This window comes from Bos javanicus, chromosome 11, assembly GCF_032452875.1.
Source record: "Bos javanicus breed banteng chromosome 11, ARS-OSU_banteng_1.0, whole genome shotgun sequence".
Lineage (NCBI taxonomy): Eukaryota > Metazoa > Chordata > Mammalia > Artiodactyla > Bovidae > Bos > Bos javanicus.
Window position 1 is genome coordinate 13507186 of NC_083878.1, and position 21019 is coordinate 13528204.

At 41.4% G+C, this 21019-nt stretch overlaps 1 protein-coding gene across 3 annotated transcripts in view; it reads left to right on the forward strand.

The window, feature by feature from the left end:
• PAIP2B (poly(A) binding protein interacting protein 2B) overlaps positions 1-21019 on the forward strand; it is a 45881-nt gene that overhangs the window by 18447 nt on the left and 6415 nt on the right. For all 3 annotated transcript variants that reach the window (XM_061431985.1, XM_061431984.1, XM_061431983.1), the window contains exons 2-3: positions 18555-18703; positions 20602-20778. In XM_061431985.1, the coding sequence (XP_061287969.1) occupies positions 18563-18703; positions 20602-20778 (318 nt within the window). In that variant the 5' untranslated portion in view covers positions 18555-18562. The remainder of the gene's footprint in view (positions 1-18554; positions 18704-20601; positions 20779-21019) is intronic.

Here is a 21019-nt window from a genome sequence, read left to right on the forward strand (position 1 = left end):
TTATTCTGCAAATTTTTGGAATGGTTTGAGAAAGAATGGTGTTAACTCTTCTCCAGGTGTTTGGTAGAATTCACCTGTGAAGCCATCTGGTTCTACACACTGTTTCTTGGGCATTGTTGTTGTTACCGATTTAATTTCAGTACTTTTTATTAATCTGTTCATATTTTTCATTTCTTCCTTGTTCAATCTTGGGATATTGTATATCTCTAGGAATTTGTCCTTTTCTTTTAGTTGGACCATTTTATTTGCATATAGTTGCTTATATTAATCTCTAATGAGCCTTTATATTTCCATGTTGTTGGTAATAACTTCTTTTCATTTCTGATTTCATTTATTTGGGCCCTCTCTCTTTTTTTCTTAATGTGTCTGGCTAATGGTATCAATTTTATTTGTCTTTTCAAAAAACCAATTCTTAGTTTCATTCACGTTTTCTCTTCTTTCAGTGTCTATTTCATTTATTTCTACTCTAATGTTTATGATATCTTTCCTTCTACTAACTTTGGGCTTTGTTCTTTTTCTAGTTTGTTTAGTGTGAGTTTGCTGCTGCTGCTGCTGCTAAGTCACTTCAGTCATGTCCAACTCTGTGCGACCCCATAGACGGCAGCCCACCAGGCTTCCCGTCCCTGGGATTCTCTAGGCAAGAATACTGGAGTGGGTTGCCATTTCCTTCTCCAGTGCATGAAAGTGAAAGTGAAAGTGAAGTCGCTCAGTCGTGTTTAGGTTGTTTATTTTAGATTTTTCTTATTTTCTGAAATTGGCTTATATCACCATAAACTTACCTGCTCAGACCCATAGATTTTGGATCATTGTGGTTTTGTTTTTATTTGTCTCCAGGTATTTTTTAAATTTCTTCTCTGATTTCTTAAGTGATCCATTGGTTGTTTAATAGCATATTGTTTATCCTCTACAAGTTTCGGACTCTTTTGTTGACTATGATGGCTACTCCTTTCTTCTAAGGAATTCCTGCCCACAGTAGTAGATATAATGGTCATCTGAGTTAAATCCACCTGTTCCATTCCATCTTAGTTCACTGATTCCTAGAATGTCGATGTTCATTCTTATCATCTCCTGTTTGACCACTTCCAATTTGCCTTGATTCATGGACCTAACATTCCAGGTTCCTATGCAATATTGCTCTTTACAGCATTGAACCTTGCTTCTATCACCAGTCCCATCCACAACTGGGTGTTGTTTTTGGTTTGGCTCCATCCCTTCATTCTTTCTGGAGTCATTTCTCCACTGATCTCCAGTAGCATATTGGGCACCTACTGACCTGGGGAGTTCATCTTTCAGTATCCTGTCTTTTTGCCTTTCGTACTGTTCATGGGGTTCTCAAGGCAAGAATACTGAAGTGGTTTGCCATTCCCTTCTCCAGTGGACCACATTCTGTCAGACCTCTCCACCATAACCCCTCTGTCTTGGGTGGTCCCACACAGCATGGCTTAGTTTTATTGAGTTAGACAATAAAACTGTGGTCCATGTGATCAGATTGGCTAGTTTTCTGTGATTATGGTTTCCGTCTGTCTGCCCTCTGATGCCCTCTCTCAGTGCCTACCATCTTATTTAGGTTTCTCTTACCTTGGACGTGGGGTATCTCTTCATGGCTGCTCCAGCAAAGCACGATCTCTGTTTGTTTCCAAGGCAAACCATTCAATATCACGGCAATCCAAGTCTATGCCCCAACCAGTAACGCTGAAGAAGCTGAAGTTGAACAGTTCTATAAAGACCTACAAACCTTCAGAACTAACACCCCAAAATGATGTCCTTTCCATTATAGGAGACTGGAATGCAAAAGTAGGAAGTCAAGAAACACCTGGAGTAACAGGCAAATTTGGCCTTGAAGTACAGAATGAAGCAGGGCAAAGGCTAACAGAGCTCTGCCGAGAGAACGCACTGGTCATAGCAAACACCCTCTTCCAACAACACAAGAGAAGACTCTACACACGGACATCACCAGATGGTCAACACCGAAATCAGATTGATTATATTCTTTGCAGCCAAAAATGGAGAAGCTCTATACAGTCAGCAAAAACAAGACCAGGAGCTTACTGTGGCTCAGATCATGACGGCCTTATTGCCAAATTCAGACTGAAATTGAAGAAAGTGGAGGAAACCACTAGAGCATTCAGGTATGACCTAAATCAAATCCCTTATGACTATACAGTGGAAGTGAGAAATAGATTTAAGGGACTAGATCTGATAGACAGAGTGCCTGATGAACTATGGACAGAGGTTCGTGACATTGTACAGGAAACAGGAATCAAGACCATTCCCAAGAAAAAGAAATGCAAAAAAGCAAAATGGCTGTCTGAGGAGGGCTTACAAATAGCTGTGAAAAGAAGGGAAGCAAAAAGCAAAGGAGAAAATGAAAGATATACCCATCTGAATGCAGAGTTCCAAAGAATAGCAAGAAGAGATAAGAAAGCCTTCCTCAGCGATCAGGGCAAAGAAATAGAGGAAAACAACAGAATGGGAAAGACTTAGAGATCTCTTCAAGAAAATTAGAGATACCAAGGGAGCATTTCATGCAAAGATGGGCTCAATAATGGACAGAAATGGTATAGACCTAACAGAAGCAGAAGATATTAAGAACAGATGGCAAGAATACACAGAAGAACTGTACAAAAAGATCTTCACAACCCAGATAATCATGATGGTGTGATCACTCACCTAGAGCCAGACATCCTGGAATATGAAGTCAAGTGGGCCTTAGAAAGCATCACTATGAACAGAGCTAGTGGAGGTGATGGAATTCTAGTTGAGCTATTTCAAATCCTGAAAGACGGTGCTGTGAAAGTGCTGCACTCAATATGCCAGCAAATATGGAAAACTCGGCAGTGGCCACAGGACTGGAAAAGGTCAGTTTTCATTCCAATCCCAAAGAAAGGCAATGTCAAAGAATGCTCAAACTACTGCACAATTGCACTCATCTCACATGCTAGTAAAGTAATGCTCAAAATTCTCCAAGCCCTTCAGCAGTACGTGAACCGTGAACTTCCAGGTGTTCATGCTGGTTTTAGAAAAGGCAGAGGAACCAGAGATCAAATTGCCAACATCCGCTGGCTCATTGAAAAAGCAAGAGAGTTCCAGAAAAACATCTATTTCTGCTTTATTGACTATGCCAAAGCCTTTGACTGTGTGGATCACAATAAACTGTGGAAAATTCTGAAAGAGATGGGAATACCAGACCACCTGGCCTGCCTCTTGAGAAATCTGTATGCAGGTCAGGAAGCAACAATTAGAACTGGACATGGAACAACAGACTGGTTCCAAATAGGAAAAGGAGTACGTCAAGGCTGTATATTGTCACCCTGCTTATTTAACTTATATGCAGAGTACATCATGAGAAATGCTGGACTGGAAGAAACACAAGCTGGAATCAAGATTTCCAGAGAAATATCAATAACCTCAGATATGCAGATGACACCACCCTTATGGCAGAAAGTGAAAAAGAACTAAAGAACCCCTTGATGGAAGTGAAAGAGGAGAGTGAAAAAGTTGGCTTAAGGCTCAACATTCAGAAAACTAAGATCATGGCAACCAGTCCCATCACTTCATGGCAAATAGATGGGGAAACAGTAGAAACAGTGGACTTTATTTTTCTGGGCTCCACAATCACTGCAGATGGTGATTGCAGCCATGAAATTAAAAGACACTTACTGCTTGGAAGGAAAGTTATGACCAACCTAGATAGCATATTAAAAAGCAGAGACATCACTTTGTCAACAAAGGTCCATCTAGTCAAGGCTATGGTTTTTCCAGTGGTCATGTATGGATGTGAGAGTTGGACTGTGAAGAAAGCTGAGCGCAGAAGAATTGATGCTTCTGAACTGTGGTGTTAGAGAAGACTCTTGAGAGTCCCTTGGACTGCAAGGAGATCCAACCAGTCCATCCTAAAGGAGATCAGTCCTGGGTGTTCATGGAAGGACTGATATTGAAGCTGAAACTCCAATACTTTGGCCACCTGATGTGAAAAGCTGACTCATCTGAAAAGACCCTGATGCTGGGAAAGATTGAGGGCAGGAGGAGAAGGGGACGACAGAGGATGAGATGGTTGGATGGCATCACCGACTCAATGGACATGGGTTTGGGTGGACTCTGGGAGTTGGTGATGGACAGGGAGGCCTGGTGTGCTGCGGTTCATGGGGTTGCAAAGAGTTAGACACGATTGAGCGACTGAACTGAACTGCACTGCACTACATGTTTATATTTTTGCAGTGTTTTTCTTATAGTTAATATTCTGGTCACATAGCATTCTGGTTGAAAACATACTTGATAGGATTTCAATATTCTTAATTTTACTAAGGCTTAGCTGTAATCTATCCTGGAGATATCCTGCTCCCTGTGTATTTGAAAAGAATGTATTCTACTGCTTTTGGATGGAGTGTTCTATATATATCTGTTAAGTCCATCTGATCTAATGTGTCATTTAAGGCTAGTGTTTCCTTATTGATTTACTCTCTGGGTGATCTGTTCATTGATGTAAATGAGGTGATTAAGTCTTCTACAATGATTTCATTACTGTTGATTTCTCCCTTTATGTCTTTATTTATGTTATGTTAGTATTTGCTTTGTATATGTATGTCCTCCTATGTTGGGTGCATATGCATTTACAGTTGTTACGGTTTCCTTTTGGATTAATCCCTTAATCATTATGTAATATCCTTCTTTGTCTCTTGTAACAGTCTTTGTTTCAAATCCTATTTTTTCAGTACAGATATTGCTATCCTGGCTTTCTTTTGATTTCCATTTGCATGGAGTATCTTGTTCCATCCCTTTACTTTCAGTCTGTATGTTGCTTTAGGTATGAAGTAAATCTCTTGTAGGCAGTATATGTATGTGTGAAAGTGAAGTCACTCAGTCATGTCTGAGTCTTTGTGACCCCATGGACTGTAGCCTACTAGGCTCCTCTGTCTGTGGGATTTTTCAGGCAAGAGTAGTGGAGTGGGTTCCCATTTCTTTCTTCAGGGGATCTTCCCAACCTAGAGATTGAACCTGGGTCTCACCCATTGCAGGCAGACACTTTACTGTCAGAACCACCAGGGAAGCCCATATATATAACCCTGGTCTCCCACATTGCGGGCAGATTCTTTACCATCTGAGCCACAAGGGAAGCCCAAGAATACTGGAGTGGTTAGCCAGCCCTTCTCCAGAAGATCTTCCCATCCCAGGAATCCAAACTGGGTTTCCTGCATTGCAGATGGATTCTTTACCAACTGAGCTATTTTGGAAGCCTGTAGGTCTTGTTTTTATAGTCCATTCAGCCACTCTTTGTCTTTTGATTGGAGTCTTTAGTCTCTTTACATTAAAGTAATTATTGATAGATATGTATTTATTGCCATTTTATTGTTTGTATTTGTAGTTCCTTTTTTTTCTTTTATTTTGCTTTTGTTCTCTTCTCTTGTGTGGGCTTCCCTGTTGGCTCAGCTGGTAAAGAATCCACCTGCAATGCTGAAGACCTGGGTTCGATCCCTGGGTTGGGAAGATTCCCTGGAGAAGGGAAAGGCTACCCACTCCAGTATTCTGGCCTGGAGAATTCCAGGGACTGTATATAGTCCATGGGGTCACAAAGAGTCAGAGGTAACTGAGCAACTTTTACTTTCACTTGTGATTTAATGACTGTTTTAGTGTTGCATTTGAATTTTTTTCTCTTTCTTATGTGTGTATCTATTATAGATTTTGGGTTCATGGTTACAGTGAGGTTTATTTATAGCAATATGTTTATTTATTTTAAGTTGCCAATCTCTTAATTTCAAGCACATATTAACAACTCTGCATTTTTACTCCCTTCTCCTCATGATTACTCTTTTTGTCATCATGTTTTACCATTTTGTTTTGTGACTCCTTTAATTGAAGATATAGATGATTTTACTAGTTTTATCCTTTAACCTTCCTACTAACTCTGTATGTAGTTAAATTTACTACCTTTAGTGTATATTTGACTTTACCAGTGAGCTTTTTTCTTTCCTAGTTTTCAGACTTCTAGTTGTGGCCATTTCTTTTTTGCTTAGAGAAGTCCCTTGAACATTTCTTGTAAAGCTGGTTTGGTAGTGCTGAAATCTTTTAGCTTTTGCTTCTTTTAAAACTTCTGAGGACTTCCCTGGTGGTACACTGCAAAGGAATCTGCCTACCAATTCAGGGGACCATGGGTTTGATCTCTGGTCCAGGAATATTCCACATGCCGCAGAGCAACTAAGCCCATGTGCCACAACTGCTGAGCCTGTGCTCTGGAGCCTGTGAGCCACGTTTACTGAGCCCCCATGCTGCAACTGCTGAAGCCTGTGTGCATAGAGCCTGTGCTCCACAACAGCAATGAGACGGCTTCCCAGCTGGTGCTAGTGGTAAAAAAAAAAAAAAAAAGCTCACCTGCCAGTGCAAGAGACTTCAGAGATGCGGGTTCAGTCCCTGAGTTGGGAAGATCCCCTGGAGGAGGAAATGGCAACGCACTCCAATATTCTTGCCTGGAGAATCCCTTGTACAGAGGAGCCTGGCAGGGCTACAGTCCATAGCATCCCCGAAGAGTCAGACACAACTGAAGCGACTTAGCACAGATGCACTGCGATGAGAAACCCGTGCACTACAACAGAGAGTAGACCCTGCTTGCCCCGACTAGAGGAAGCCCACATTTAATGGTGAAGACCCAGTGCAACCAAAAGTAAATACCTTTGAAAAAAGTTTTCATCTCTCCGTCAAATCTGAATGAAAGCCTTCCCAGGTGGAGTATCCTTGGCTATAGGTTTTTCCCTTTTATCTCTTTAATTATATTGTGCCAGTCCTTTCTGGCCTTTAGAGTTTCTGCTGAAAATTCAGCTGACAGCCTTATGGGCGTTACCATATATGTAACTCATTGCTTTTCCCTTGCTGCTTTTAATATTTTATCTTCATCTTTAATTTTTGCCATTTTAATTACAGTGTGTCTTGGTGTGGCCCTCTTTGAATTGATCCTGCTTGGCACTCTGTTTCCTGGACCTGGCTGTCTGTTTCCTTTATAGGTTAGGAAAGTTTTCAACTATTATGTATTCAAATATGTTCTCTGCCCCACTCATCAGGCAACTTTTAACAATCTTATGCCCTTTTGTCTTTATGACTCTTTGTTTTCCTTGCAACACTCTTTTTCAGTTCAGTTCAGTCGCATAGTCATGTCCGATTCTTTGTGACCCCATGACTGCAGCACACCAGGCTTCTCTATTACCAACTCCCCAGAGCTTGCTCAAATTCATGTCCATCGGGTCGGTGATGGCATCCAGCTATCTCATCCTGTCATCCTCATCTCCTCCTGTCTTCAATCTTTCCCAGCATCAAGGTCTTTTCAGATGAGTCAGTTCTTCACATCAGGTGGCCAAAGTATTGCAGTTTCAGCTTCAGCATCAGTCCTTCAAATGAATATTCAGGGTTGATTTCCTTTAGGATTGACTGGTTTGATCTCCTTGAAGTCCAAGAGACTCTCAAGAGTCTTCTCCAACACCACAGTTCAAAAGCATCAGTTCTTCAGCGCTCAGCTTTCCTTATAGTCCGACTCTCACATCCATACATGACTACTGGAAAAACCATAGCTTTGAGTAGATGAACCTTTGTCGGCAAAGTAATGTCTCTGCTTTTTAATATGCTGTCTAGGTTGGTCATAGCTTTTCTTCCAAGAAGCAAGCATCTTTTAATTTCATGGCTGCAGTCACCATCTTCAATGATTTTGGAGTCCAAGAAAATAAAATCTCTCACTGTTTCCCCTCTTTTGGGGTTACCCAAATCTGTGGTTCCTGAATTCCAATTCTTAAGATCCCAAATAAACTCATTTCTTATTTGCAGCCTCCTGCGTTGTTTTTGGGTGACAGCATATATTTAAAATTTATAAAATTACTTTCTATAGTGCTTGCTGCTGCTGCTGCTGCTGCTGCTGCTGCTGCTGAGTCGCTTCAGTTGTGTCCGACTCTGTGCAACCCCATAGACGGCAGCCCATCAGGCTCCACCGTCCCTGGGATTCTCCAGGCAAGAGCACTGGAGTGGGTTGCCATTTCCTTCTCCAATGCATGAAAGTGAAAAGTGAAAGTGAAGTCGCTCAGTCGTGTCCGACTCTTAGCGACCCCATGGACTGCAACCTACCAGGCTCCTCCATCCATGGGATTTTCCAGGCAAGAGTACTGGAGAGGGGTGCCATTGCCTTCTATAGTGCTTATGTAGCTTTTAAATGTGTGTATATGTTATATGTACACACACATATAATAGAAAAATTAGAAGAGAAAACAAAAGCAAAGTTCTAGAGTTAGAGTTTGGTAGGTTTATCCAGCATCTGTTGGGACAGGGAGACTTAACATTCCTGCCCCAGGGAAGTGAAAATCTGCCATAGAGTTAGAGTGTTTCATGGAGTAAGGCTTTGTAATGGATTAAATGTCTCTCCCAATGCGCTTCCCTTGCTCTGACTTTATGCTCATCATCCATTCTTAATTCGTAATTCTTTTACTATAATTAACTGTTACTAATTAAGAATCCTAGGCATTTAGATTTTGAATCATTGAAATGTATTAACTATTCAAAAGAATAAACAAGTAAGTATCTCTTCCTACCTTCCCCTAGCCTGTACTATCAGCTTGTCCTTCTTTCTCCTTTATTTCTAGCCTCTCCCTCTCCACTAGACTCCTTCTATGAACATTTAAACATGTTCTGGGCTCTCCACTCCTTAAAAGTAAAGTTTCCAGGGACCTTCCATCCCTCTAGTTCCTGTTCATTCCTCTTCCTTTCCTTGGCACCTGGCCCCTTGAAAGAGTTTTGATTACTTCCTGTCACCTGCAATTCATATCTCATCCATTTTACTTTCTCCCTCATCTCTGTTTAAGGATCCTGCTTTCATTGTTGTCATAAGAGATCTCCATAGTCCTAAATTCTGTAGACACTTCTCAGCCTTCCTTTTGACCTTGCATCCCTGGTGGCTCAGCTGGTAAAGAATCCGCCTGCAATGCGGGAGAACTGGGTTCTATCCCTGGGTTGGGAAGATCCCCTGGAGAAGGGAATGGCTACCCATTTCAGTATTCTGGCGTGGAGAATTCCATGAACTGTGTATAGTCAGTCCATGGGGTCACAAAGAGTCAGACACGACTGAGTGACTTTCCCTTTCACTGAGCGACTTTCACTTTTCACTTCAGCCTTCAACATACCTGCCTGACTGGGTGTATCGGTCCTCTGTGTCTAATGTGGCTGCTGCTGCTAAGTCACTTCAGTTGTGTCTGACTCTGTACAACCCCATAGACGGCAGCCCACCAGGCTCCCCCATCCCCGGGATACTCCAGGCAAGAACACTGGAATGGGTTGCCATTTCCTTCTCCAGTGCGTGAAAGTGAAAAGTGAAAGGGAAGTCGCTCAGTCATGTCCGACTCTTCTTGACCCCATGGACTGCAGCCTACCAGGCTCCTCCGTCCATGGGATTTTCCAGTCAAGAGTACTGGAGTGGGGTGCCATTGCCTTCTCCCGTCTAATGTGGCCAATTACCACAAACTAGAGGCTTAAAACAACATGAATTTTTTCTCTTACCATCTGGAGGCTTGAAGTCAAAAATTAAAAGTCAAGAAAAAAAAAATCAGGTTGGACTGTCTCTCTCTGGAGTCTGCAGGGGAGAATCTGTTCTTTGCATGTTCAACTTGTGGTGCCTGTAGGCGTTCCTTGATTGTGGCCCCACCACTCCAATCTCTGCCTCCCCAGTCACATTGCCTCCTTTTCTTCGTGTCAAATCTGCTTTTCTCTTACAAGACACTTACCATTGGATTTAGGGCCTCCTGGGATAATGCAGGATGATCTACTTATCTCAAGGTCCTTAATTTAGTTACAAAGACCGGTGTTCTAAATAATGTAGTCTTCACAGATTCTCGGGATGAGAATCTGAACATATCTTTTTGGGGGCTACCTTTCAACTCACTATAAGTGAAGGGTTCTGTCTTCCCTTGATTTCTGTGATGTCACACTCTTCTAGTTTCCTTCTCAGTCTCCTCTTCTATCTCCTTGTCTTATCTGACTTTGCCCTCTCTCCCTAGGCAATATTCTAGGCCCATGACTTCGGTTACCATGTAGGTAGACGACTATTCCATATTTCTATATTTAGTCATACCTCTCCTATTGATGCATACGAACAACCTACTTATGTCACCATTTGAGTGTTTCAGAGGTTTTACACATTTAAGGTGTCCAGTATAGAACTCATCACCCTTTGTACCTCGAATCCCCATCCCCACCCAAGAAAACTCTGCCCTTTCCGTGGAGTTCCCTAGCTCAGCAAGTGACATTGCTCCTCCCCCAGTTGTTTGTGCCAGAGTCATCCCTGATATCTGCCTCTCCTTGTCTCCCCGCATCCAGTTCCTCCCCAGAAAAGCCTAAAATAGCTTTGGAATCTACTCTCTTCTTTCTGCCATTGTGCTAGTTTAAGCAGCTACCTTTTGTTTTTCATCTGGGTTAGTGCATTAGCCACCTTACTGGTCCCCCATTATCCTCTCTCAGTCTCTCCAATCCATTTTCCATATGGCAGCCTGAATAACCTCAAAATATGAATTGAGTCATGTCACTGTGCTGCCGAGAACCGTTTTCAGTGGCTTTCATTGCTTTTCGGATGATCTCCAAAATTCTTCATGTAGCCTCTGATGTCTTAGATGATCAGGTCCATCTGCCTCTGCAACCTCATCTCTCTTCCTTGGCCGTTCTCCGACTGGTCTCCTTTGACTCTTAAACTATATGCGTACGTACCTTCTTATAGTTCTTGAGAGTTCCCTCCTGCCTCTGAATCTTTGCACATGGTTTTCCCTCTCTTCCTTCCTGCTAGCTAACAAATTTTTCAGGTATCAATCTAAGTGTTGCTTGTTCAGGGAAACCCTTCCTAGCCATCCCCCACTCCTGAACTAGATTGGGTCTTCCTGTCTTGTAATAGTCCCTTTTTCCTCTCCTTTTAATTTAATACTAATTATTCTTAACTATTTGCTTATCTCTCTCCTGAGAGAATGTAAACACCGTCAGTGAAACAACTGTGTACCTTGTGAAAATAGCTGTCAAGCACAGGGCTGAGGGTAGACACACAGATTCTAGTGAGTGAGCGCATCTAATGACCTGAGTTATTAAGATGTAACTGGGAAAGACCAAAGCCTGAATCTAGTGGCAACATGTTTGAAGTAAAATAACATGTAAAACTGTTACCCACAATGTTTAATTTTTCAAATGGTATTCACTAGACTGAATTGTGATGCTGGAGAATTTAGAGTCCCCTGGACTGCAAGGGGATCAAACAGTCAATCCTAAAGGAAATCAACCCTGAATATTCATTGGAAGGATTGATGCTGAAGCTAAAGCTCCAATCCTTTGGCCACCTGATATGAAGAGCTGGCTCATTGGAAAAGACCCTGATGCTGGGAAAGATTGAAGGCAGGAGGAGAAGGGGGCGGCAGAGGATGATATGGTTAGATAGCATTACCAACTCAGTGGACATGAATTTGAACAAACTCTAGGAGATAATGAAGGACAGAGGAGACTGGCTTGCTGTAGTCCATGGTGTCACAAAGAGTCAGACACGACTTAACGACTGAACAACAACCACCAGACTGAATGAAGTTAACAAAACTATAGAAACATAATAGTAGAGACTAGTTTTAATATAAACTACTCAATAGACTTTTTCCCAATAATTGAGTCAATAGTTCAAGTATTCTTGACAGTCAAGTTGTTATCCTGGGCATAATCTAGTTTTAGCTTCTGAAAAAAAAATCTCATCTAGGTTCAAAAAAAATAGCCAAGTTTTGGATTGGAAAAATTGTTGGATCTGAAAGTTGTGGTTTTTCAAAGTGTTGAACTGATGAAGTATGTATTCTGGAAATATCCTAGGTATATTAAAAGTCTTGAAGTTCTTTGTGGTTGGGAACCAAGACCTCTATTTCAAGCCAAGTATCTTAAACACAAACTCTTGACCGAGGTAAAGTGCTAAATCATATGCTTGGCAGGAGCTTAGCATTTCTGTTTTGACTACATGCTTTACCATCTTCAGCCAAATGACAATCATTATTTTCTATTTTCAGCATGTTTGCCACACATATAAGAGGGAAAGTGAGATGGAGGCGGGGAATGAGTTTCAAATAGTTCTTAGATTTCTTTTTTTTTTTTTTTAAGTTGGGATCTGTATATTTTTTTAAATTTAATTTAATTTTTAAACTTTACAATATTGTATTGGTTTTGCCAAATATCAAAATGAATCCGCCACAGGTATACATGTGTTCCCCATCCTGAACCCTCCTTCCTCCTCCCTTCCCATACCATCCCTCTGGGTCGTCCCAGTGCACCAGCCCCAAGCATCCAGTATCGTGCATCGAACCTGGACTGGCGACTCGTTTCATATATGATATTATACGTATTTCAATGCCATTCTCCCAAATCATCTCACCCTTTCCCTCTCCCACAGAGTCCAAAAGACTGTTCTATACATCAGTGTCTCTTTTGCTGTCTCGTATACAGGGTTATTGTTACCATCTTTCTAAATTCCATATATATGCATTAGTATACTGTATTGGGACGTGAGTCTGAGTGAACTCCAGGAGTTGGTGAGGGACAGGGAGGCCTGGCGTGCTGCGATTCATGGGGTCGCAAAGAGTCAGACACGACTGAGCAACTGATCTGATCTGATCTGATCTGATACTGTATTGGTATTTTTCTTTCTGGCTTACTTCACTCTGTATAATAGGCTCCAGTTTCATTCACCTCATTGGAACTGATTCAAATGTATTCTTTTTAATGGCTGAGTAATACTCCATTGTGTATATGTACCATAGCTTTCTTATCCATTCATCTGCTGATGGACATCTAGGTTGCTTCCATGTCCTGGCTATTATAAACAGTGCTGCGATGAACATTGGGGTACACGTGTCTCTTTCAATTCTGGTTTCCTCAGTGTGTATGCCCAGCAGTGGGATTGCTGGATCATAAGGCAGTTCTATTTCCACTTTTTTAAAGAATCTCCACACTGTTCTCCATAGTGGCTGTACTAGTTTGCATTCCCACCAACAGTGTAAGAGGGTTCCCTTTTCTCCACACCCTCTCCAGCATTTATTGCTTGTAGACTTTTGGATCGCAGCCATTCCGACTGGCGTGAAATGGTACCTCATTGTGGTTTTGATTTGCATTTCTCTGATAATGAGTGATGTTGAGCATCTTTTCATGTGTTTGTTAGCCATCTGTATGTCTTCTTTGGAGAAATGTCTGTTTAGTTCTTTGGCCCATTTTTTGATTGGGTCATTTATTTTTCTGGAATTGAGCTGCAGGAGTTGCTTGTATATTTTTGAGATTAGTTGTTTGTCAGTTGCTTCATTTGCTATTATTTTCTCCCATTCTGAAGGCTGCCTTTTCACCTTGCTAATAGTTTCCTTTGTTGTGCAGAAGTTTAACAAGTGGTGCTGGGAAAACTGGTCAACCACTTGTAAAAGAATGAAACTAGAGCACTTTCTAACACTATACACAAAAATAAACTCAAAATGGATTAAAGATCTAAACGTAAGACCAGAAACTATAAAACTCCTAGAGGAGAACATAGGCAAAACACTCTCCGACATACATCACAGCAGGATCCTCTATGACCCACCTCCCAGAATATTGGAAATAAAAGCAAAAATAAACAAATGGGACCTAATTAAACTTAAAAGCTTCTGCACAAATAGTTCTTAGATTTCTTAATGCAGTTTAGATACAGACCAGACATCAACTCCTTTATGTGCTATTGAGGTCTAGTTCTTGAAGAACTCCTCAAACAATGACCCGCTTCAGACTACACGTTTGTCTTCTTAATAGATGAGTGGCAACTGGTGGTTTGTATGGCTGAGCTAGATGTCCGTGTTTACTGAATACCTGTGTTATTTATTTATTATTATATAAGAACTTACCCCAAAGTTTAGCAGGCTAAAACAATAAACATTTAGTATCACAGTTCCTATGGGTCAGCCCAGCTGGGTGCCCCCACCTCAGGATCTCATAAAGTTCAAGTGGTTGACTGGAATGGCTGTCTCATCTGAGGACTTAATGGTGGGAAGATGACCTTCGAAACTTGCATGCTTGTTAACAAGACTGAGTAATTGGGAATTCCCTGGCGGCCCAGTGGTTAGGACTTGGCTTTTTCACTGCTGGGGTCCTCAAATTCAATCCCTTGTTGGGGAACTAAGATTCCACAAGCCAAGCAGAGCTGCCAAAAAACAACAACAAAAAAATTGAATTCCTAGTCACATGGCCCTCTCCATAGTGTAGCTGACAACATAGCAGCCATTCTGATTTGTGGTCCCACTTTTGTAACCAAGCATTTTCCCCATCTCTGGAAGCTTTGGGGACATTTTATTTGTCTCCACTAGACTAGAATTTCACAGTGATGTGACTTGGTGTGGGAGGATCAAAGTCATGAACATGAAATATCAAAAATAAGATGGTTAGAGAAACACTGTGCTTTTGGAAGGCAAGCATGATGGATGGTGAGCTGGAGAGGAGCTGGAAACAGAGAATGTTACATGCAACTTTGGAAACAGGACAGTCAAGGAAGTTACAGGCGATGGTCCCATCTTACCTGCTGTCTTCCCCAAGTTGGATGGCATTTCCCACGTGTCTTACCTAGGATTTACCATTCTTCAGCAAAACCTCCCCATGCTCACCCCATTGCTAATGTCAAGAGGCATATTAAACACCAGGTGTCACTGTCACACAGTGGGCCCACAAACCAGTGTTGTTATTGAACCAACCCAGCAACTCAGTTTGCTTAACCGCTGAACCAGTATCTTCTTTGGTCTTTAGCACTGTCTGGGTGTTTTTTTTTTTTTTAAGTGAGGTTGGACAGAATATGTACCTTAAGTTATAGCATAAATATGAAATTTCTTTATAAATTGTTAAGCACTATACAAATTAAGCTCTTGGGTTGCTGCTGTTTAGAGAAACCAAACTTCCCAATTGTTTGGAAAAGGTGGAATGGTATAAAATACAAACCAACACTATGTAACCTACTATGGGAAGAACAATTTTTCTAGTATTGACTGTCCCAATCACAGTGATTTTTACTTTTCTAAAGTGTTTGTGTTAAAAATTTAAAAAAAAACTTTACAAAATGTTTACGTTAAATTAGATAATATCCCCATGTTGAGTTTGTGGTAATTTTTCCATTCCCTTTCTCATGAACAGGTATATCCTGCAATGTATTCCCTGTGCTCTGCCTTTCTCTTGAATTAGGATTATTCTGTTCTTTCTTCCTCTGCTTTCCTTTTCTCCTGATGGCCATGGGCACTCAGGATTTATTTTGGTGGAAAATGGAGCTCTGATTCTCTGCTGGTGACTTACATAATGTGGGGAGAAATCACTGTGTTGATAGTAAGTGAAGTGAAGTGAAGGTCGCTTAGTCATGTCCGACTGTTTGTGACCCTATGGACTATACAGTCCATGGAATTCTCCAGGCCAGCATACTAGAGTGGGTAGCCTTTCCCTTCTCCAGGGGCTCTTCCCAACCCAGGGATTGAACCCAGGTCTCCCACATTGCAGGCGGATTCTTTACCAGCTGAGCCACCAGGGAAGCCCAAGAATACTGTGGTAGGTACCCTGTGCCTTCTCCAGGGGGTGTTCCTGACCCAGAGATCAAACTGGGGTCTCCTGCACTGCAGGCAGATTCTTTACCAACTGAGCTATGAGAATAGTAAGCAACTGCCAAACGAACCTTTGGAAAGTGCTGTGTAATCTGCTATCCATCAAGGTTCAAGACCTGTTAAGTCTCTGATTAGGAATACCTATTTACTCAGTTGCCCTGATGTTCAGAACATACTTGCTTCTATCATTGTTATGCTGAAAATGGAAGTGGTAAAAATAAAAACTGGTTTCCCCCCTTTTATAGCCTTATGGGATTATTATTCTGGAGCGGTATTTGAAATAATCATTGATTTCTTTTGTCTCTGTCTAAAATATATTAAATGATATATTTCATACTAGGTGCCCTAATTAAACCAAGAGTGAATTACATGGGTTCTGTCTTAAATTCTCTTTGAACTATCGATGAATTATTTTTCCATCTTTTTTATACAGTTTTATTTACTGGGTCTCCATTGCTGCGCACTGGCGTTTTCTCTAGTTGGGGTATGCAGGGCTTCGTACTGCTGCTTCTCTTCTTGGGAGCACGGGCTGTCGGGCACGTGGGCTCGGCAGGTGTGGTTCCCAGGCTCTAAACCACAGGCTCAGTAGTTGCAGCGCATGGGCTTGGTTACTCCACAGCATGTTGGATCTTCCCAGAGCAGGGATCGAAGTGTCCCCTGCGTTGGTAGGCGGATTCTTTACCACTGAGCCACCAGGGAAGCCCATATTCTTATTACTCTTCATAATTGTACTTAGTCTTTTAAAATTATATTTTCTAATGTTCATAACAGGTTTGAAAATTGAAAAGCCTTCAGTAACTTTTAGTGTATCCAGAAGCAGAGAAGAACTTTTTCATGAATGTTACCAAGACAGAAATAAGTGAAAAATAATGTATTAAAACTTAAAGATGCCCCAGGGAGCGCTGGGGAGAGGACTGAGCTGAGATTGAAAGGAGACAGGCTAGAAAGGGAAAATTGCCTAAGCACGATGATCCATGGGTATTTATGAAGTTCCTAATATTGAGGAAGATTACAAAATATAAAAACTTTTCATCTTGTGTTTCAGGAGTTGAGAATCTAATTAAGAGAAAAATTATACATATGAAACAGAATAGTTAAGTAGTATTAACACCATGCGCATTACCTACAAGAGCTTAGGGGAGGTACTATAGAGCATAAAGAGTACAATGTTTTGTTTTGGTTTTTTAATTTTTATTTATTTTTGGCTGTGCTGGGTCTTCATTGCTGTGCCCAGGCTTTCACTAGTTGCAGCGACTGGGGCTGCGCTTTAGTTTCGGTACAAGGGCCTCTCACTGCAGCTTATCTTGTTGCAGAGCACAAGCTCTAGGCGCTTGGGCTCAGTAGCTGTGGTGCGGGGGCTTAGTTGGTCCATAGCATGTGGGATCTTCCTGAACCAGGGGTCATGCCTGTGTCCCCTGCATTGGCTGGCAGATTCTTCACCACTGGACCACCAGGAAAGTCCGACAACTGTTTGTGAAGAATGGTTAAATTTTAAATAAATAAATACATACATTTAAATAAATAAATACATTCCAAATGATAGCAAGCATACCAAAATGAATTTGGAAGCCAAAAGAATACTCGAGTGCAGATGAACAGGCACTTACATAATACCAGCGGGAATTTAAATGCTATGGCAGCTTGGCAGTAAATCACAAGCCTTAAACAAACATTCTTTCCTATATGGCAGTTCTATTTTTAGGAATTATCTTAAGAAAATCATTAGAGAAAATGAACACAAGAAGTTCATCCCACCTTTATAATACAGAAATGTTGGAAACACACCAATTGACAGAATGTCTATATTAATATGGAAATGAGAAAGAGCAAATGATGGAGCATCATGCTCTTACCATAAGAATGGGTGCTTGGGGAATGGGTGTGTGTATATGTGTCTGTATGTACATAGGGGAAGTCAGCAAGCTTATATCCACCACATTGTGAATCATTTTTAACTCTATATAGTTAGACAGCTGATGACCTTACTTTTTTCCATTTTGCTTTCCAATGTGATAAACATGTATTATTTTTTGAAATAGGTTTTAAAGAAAAACAGAGCTTAATAAGAATCAGAATAGGGACTTCCCTGGTAGTCCAGTGGCTAAGCTTCTGTGCTTCCAGTGGAGGGGGCCTGGGTTCAATCCCTGGTCAAGGAACTAGATCTCACATGCTGCAGCTGAGAGCTCACATGCTGAAACTAAAGATCCTGCGTGCCACAGCTAAGACTCAGCACAAGCAAAAAAAATAAATAAATAAAAAAGAGAAGAAAACAAAAGAAAAAAAATCAGAATAAGGGTCAACTGTTTACAATGTTTATTAAGAATGTATTTTTTTCTACCTATTTAAATGTTAGGGAAGCTATGATCTTGGTTAGGTTCTAGAACTTACAGAAATTTGACTTGAAAAGGTCCCCTCCCACCCAGCACCCATCCCACTTGCCTGCTGCTGCTGCTGCTACTGCTGCTGCTAAGTCACATCAGTCGTGTCTGACTCTGTGTGACTCCATGGACGGCAGCCCACCAGGCTCCCCCGTCCCTGGGATTCTCCAGGCAAGAACACTGGAGTGGGTTGCCATTTCCCTCTCCAATGCATGAAAGTAAAAGTGAAAGTGAAGTCGCTCAGTCATGTCCTACTCTTAGCGACCCCATGGACTGCAGCCCACCAGGCTCCTCCATGCATGGGATTTTCCAGGCAAGAGTACCATAGTGGGGTGCCATTGCCTTCTCCATCCCACTTGCCTATAAAGGCTAACTGAGCTGAGATGTTTTTTCTTTTAACTCTTAAAGAATTGTGCATCTGTATAGGTAACTAGTTACAGACTAGCATTTTCTGTTTATCTGTAGTTAATAACTTTGATTTAGAACATCAGAAGCATCTGGAAGAATCTTTTCATGTCCTTGATCCGTGTATCATTTTATCCTTTCTTTTGCTCCTGTGTAGGTTCTGTCATGATGAATGGATCCAGTGTGGCGAATACATCACCCAGTGTAAAATCCAAAGAGGACCAGGTGTTAAATGGGCATGATGAGAAGGAAAACCCATTTGCAGAGTACATGTGGATGGAGAATGAAGAGGATTTCAACAGACAGGTAAAGAAGTGAAAGGCTAATGATACATGTAGTTCAACAGCTATATTTTACCATCAGTCTGTCAAAAGAGAAATGTATTCATTGGCTTTAGAATAACTTGAAAATACGTAGACGCTTGGTCAGGGTTGACCAAAAAGCAACTTCAGTTGCTAAGAGACCAAATTGAAGATACCTTGGAGGACAATATTGAAATTTTTCTATCATGCTAATTAAAAGAGGATCCAATGCCATGGTGTTCTGATGTAGGCTCCTGGGAAACAGCAGACCAGCCTGGCATGCCCCAAGTAGGAACTCAGGGACTGGCAGAATGCAAGTCTGAGATAGAGAGTGTATTTGGTGGGGAAAGGCTAGATTGCTTCCACAAAGATCCAGCAGTAACCAATTGTCTTATATCTCTGTGGTTTTAACAGCCCCAGGTCAGCACTCCAGGTAGACAGGTGACTCTGCAACCACTTGATGCCTTCCATCATGATGCCCTGCCACTCCCAGGGCATTTGGCAACTGTAGGATAACTGGAAGTCAAGCCATAGGAAGGGGAGAGAGCCAAATGTTAAGGCAAAGGGTCTCCTTTTAACCAAATGATGCCAGAGTGCTCACATCCCTTCTTGGGGACATTATGTGATTATAGTTACATGGCCATATCCAGCATGGGAGACAGAAGATTCGATTTTAACTGAACAACTGGTGCTTTGGGGAGATGGAAATGAGTTTAGGAAAGAGCCAGGAGTTTCCACCTCTGTGGCTCACTGTGGTATGATCTGTGTGAACAGTTCATAGACCATGCTTCCTATGACACCCCTGGGCCCAGGTGACTGCTTTTGTGGCTTGTGCCTGTGAATAAGGGTAGACTTAATATGGAAGAGCATGTTGTTATGCTCTCAGGGAGAGTTAGGGCAGATCCTGAGCAGTCATGTTAAATCTTGTAGTTTGGAAGTATTTTCAGTTGTTATTTTAAGTACTTTGTAACTAATTTACTTGAGATTAAAAAAATAAAAAGTATAGTTAATTGTAATGTTGAAATCGTATGTTTAAGTCTTGCTACAAGTGACTTTTCCTTTGGATTCAACTATATTGGCTAGTTTGGGTGATTGTTTTTGCTTGACCAGCCCTCTGGTGGCGGCATACGAGCTGTGAATCAGTCACCAGGCAGCCTGCAGGAAGGGGATGGCCAAACATGAAGCGGGAGGCCTGTGAAAATCACACTAATCTCCAGAGTGAAGCATACTCTTTACCAAGAATTAACAGGGTCTACAAAGAAGTATAAAATATCCTTGCTATGTATAAGACACTCTTTTTCAGAAATATGCAAGTTGTTTAAATATTTGTATTATTTCTTCTTGTTTTGAAAGAATTTTCTACTGGTATGCCAGAACGTGTTCTTTATATCTTTCTAAGGTTCTGAAAGTATTTTTCTCCTGAAGGGGCTTTATTACTAGAAAAGTGGGCCAGAAGCTGGGAGTTGGTTTTGGTTTAATCTCCACTGTCCAGGTAGTAGTCTAGATACATAGTTCCTGAACCCTTTTCATACTTGTAAAATGGGAAATTTAAGAGCTGCCTCTCAATAAGATTGAAAAAAAAATGTCAAGCTTTAAAATGATTTTCTGTTAAGTGCCATATGAGTGAAAAATATCTGTGTCATGTATTAGATCTGTGAAGACTGGAATTTCTGCTATTTGGACTATTTCCTGTCTTATTTTTTATGGAATTTGATTGAAAATACTAAAAGTTATATTTTTTTCTAGCCTTTCATTAGAAGCATCATAATTCTTCGTAGATCTCATACAAGATCATTCTTAGTTGCAAAGTAATAACCTCTGAAAGAAAGAGGTAGAAAAAAACTAGAAAGTGTGAGTCCCACTGGGACAGTTAAGTCTGAGCTCTTCTGCTTTGCTTGCCAGGTGGAGGAGGAGCTGCAGGAGCAAGAATTCTTGGACCGCTGCTTTCAGGAGATGTTGGACGAGGAAGACCAAGACTGGTTTATTCCATCACGAGACCTGCCTCAGGCCATGGGACAGTTGCAACAACAGTTAAATGGACTGTCCGTCAGTGATGGTCGTGATTCTGAAGATATTTTGGTAAGAGCATACGTAGTTCCACATGTGACATAGTGAAAAGAATATAGGATTTGGAGCCACGTCTCTCTTTTTGGCCCAACAACCTTGGGCAAGCTTTGGCGCCCTCTGAGTCACTGTTTCTTCCCTCACCACCTGGGCATTAACAGGGGGTGCATTGAAGACGCACTGCACCTCTTAAAGCACTGTGGAAATGTGATTGCTGCAGCATCACCAACTTTCATTTTCTCCAGTGGGATTTTCA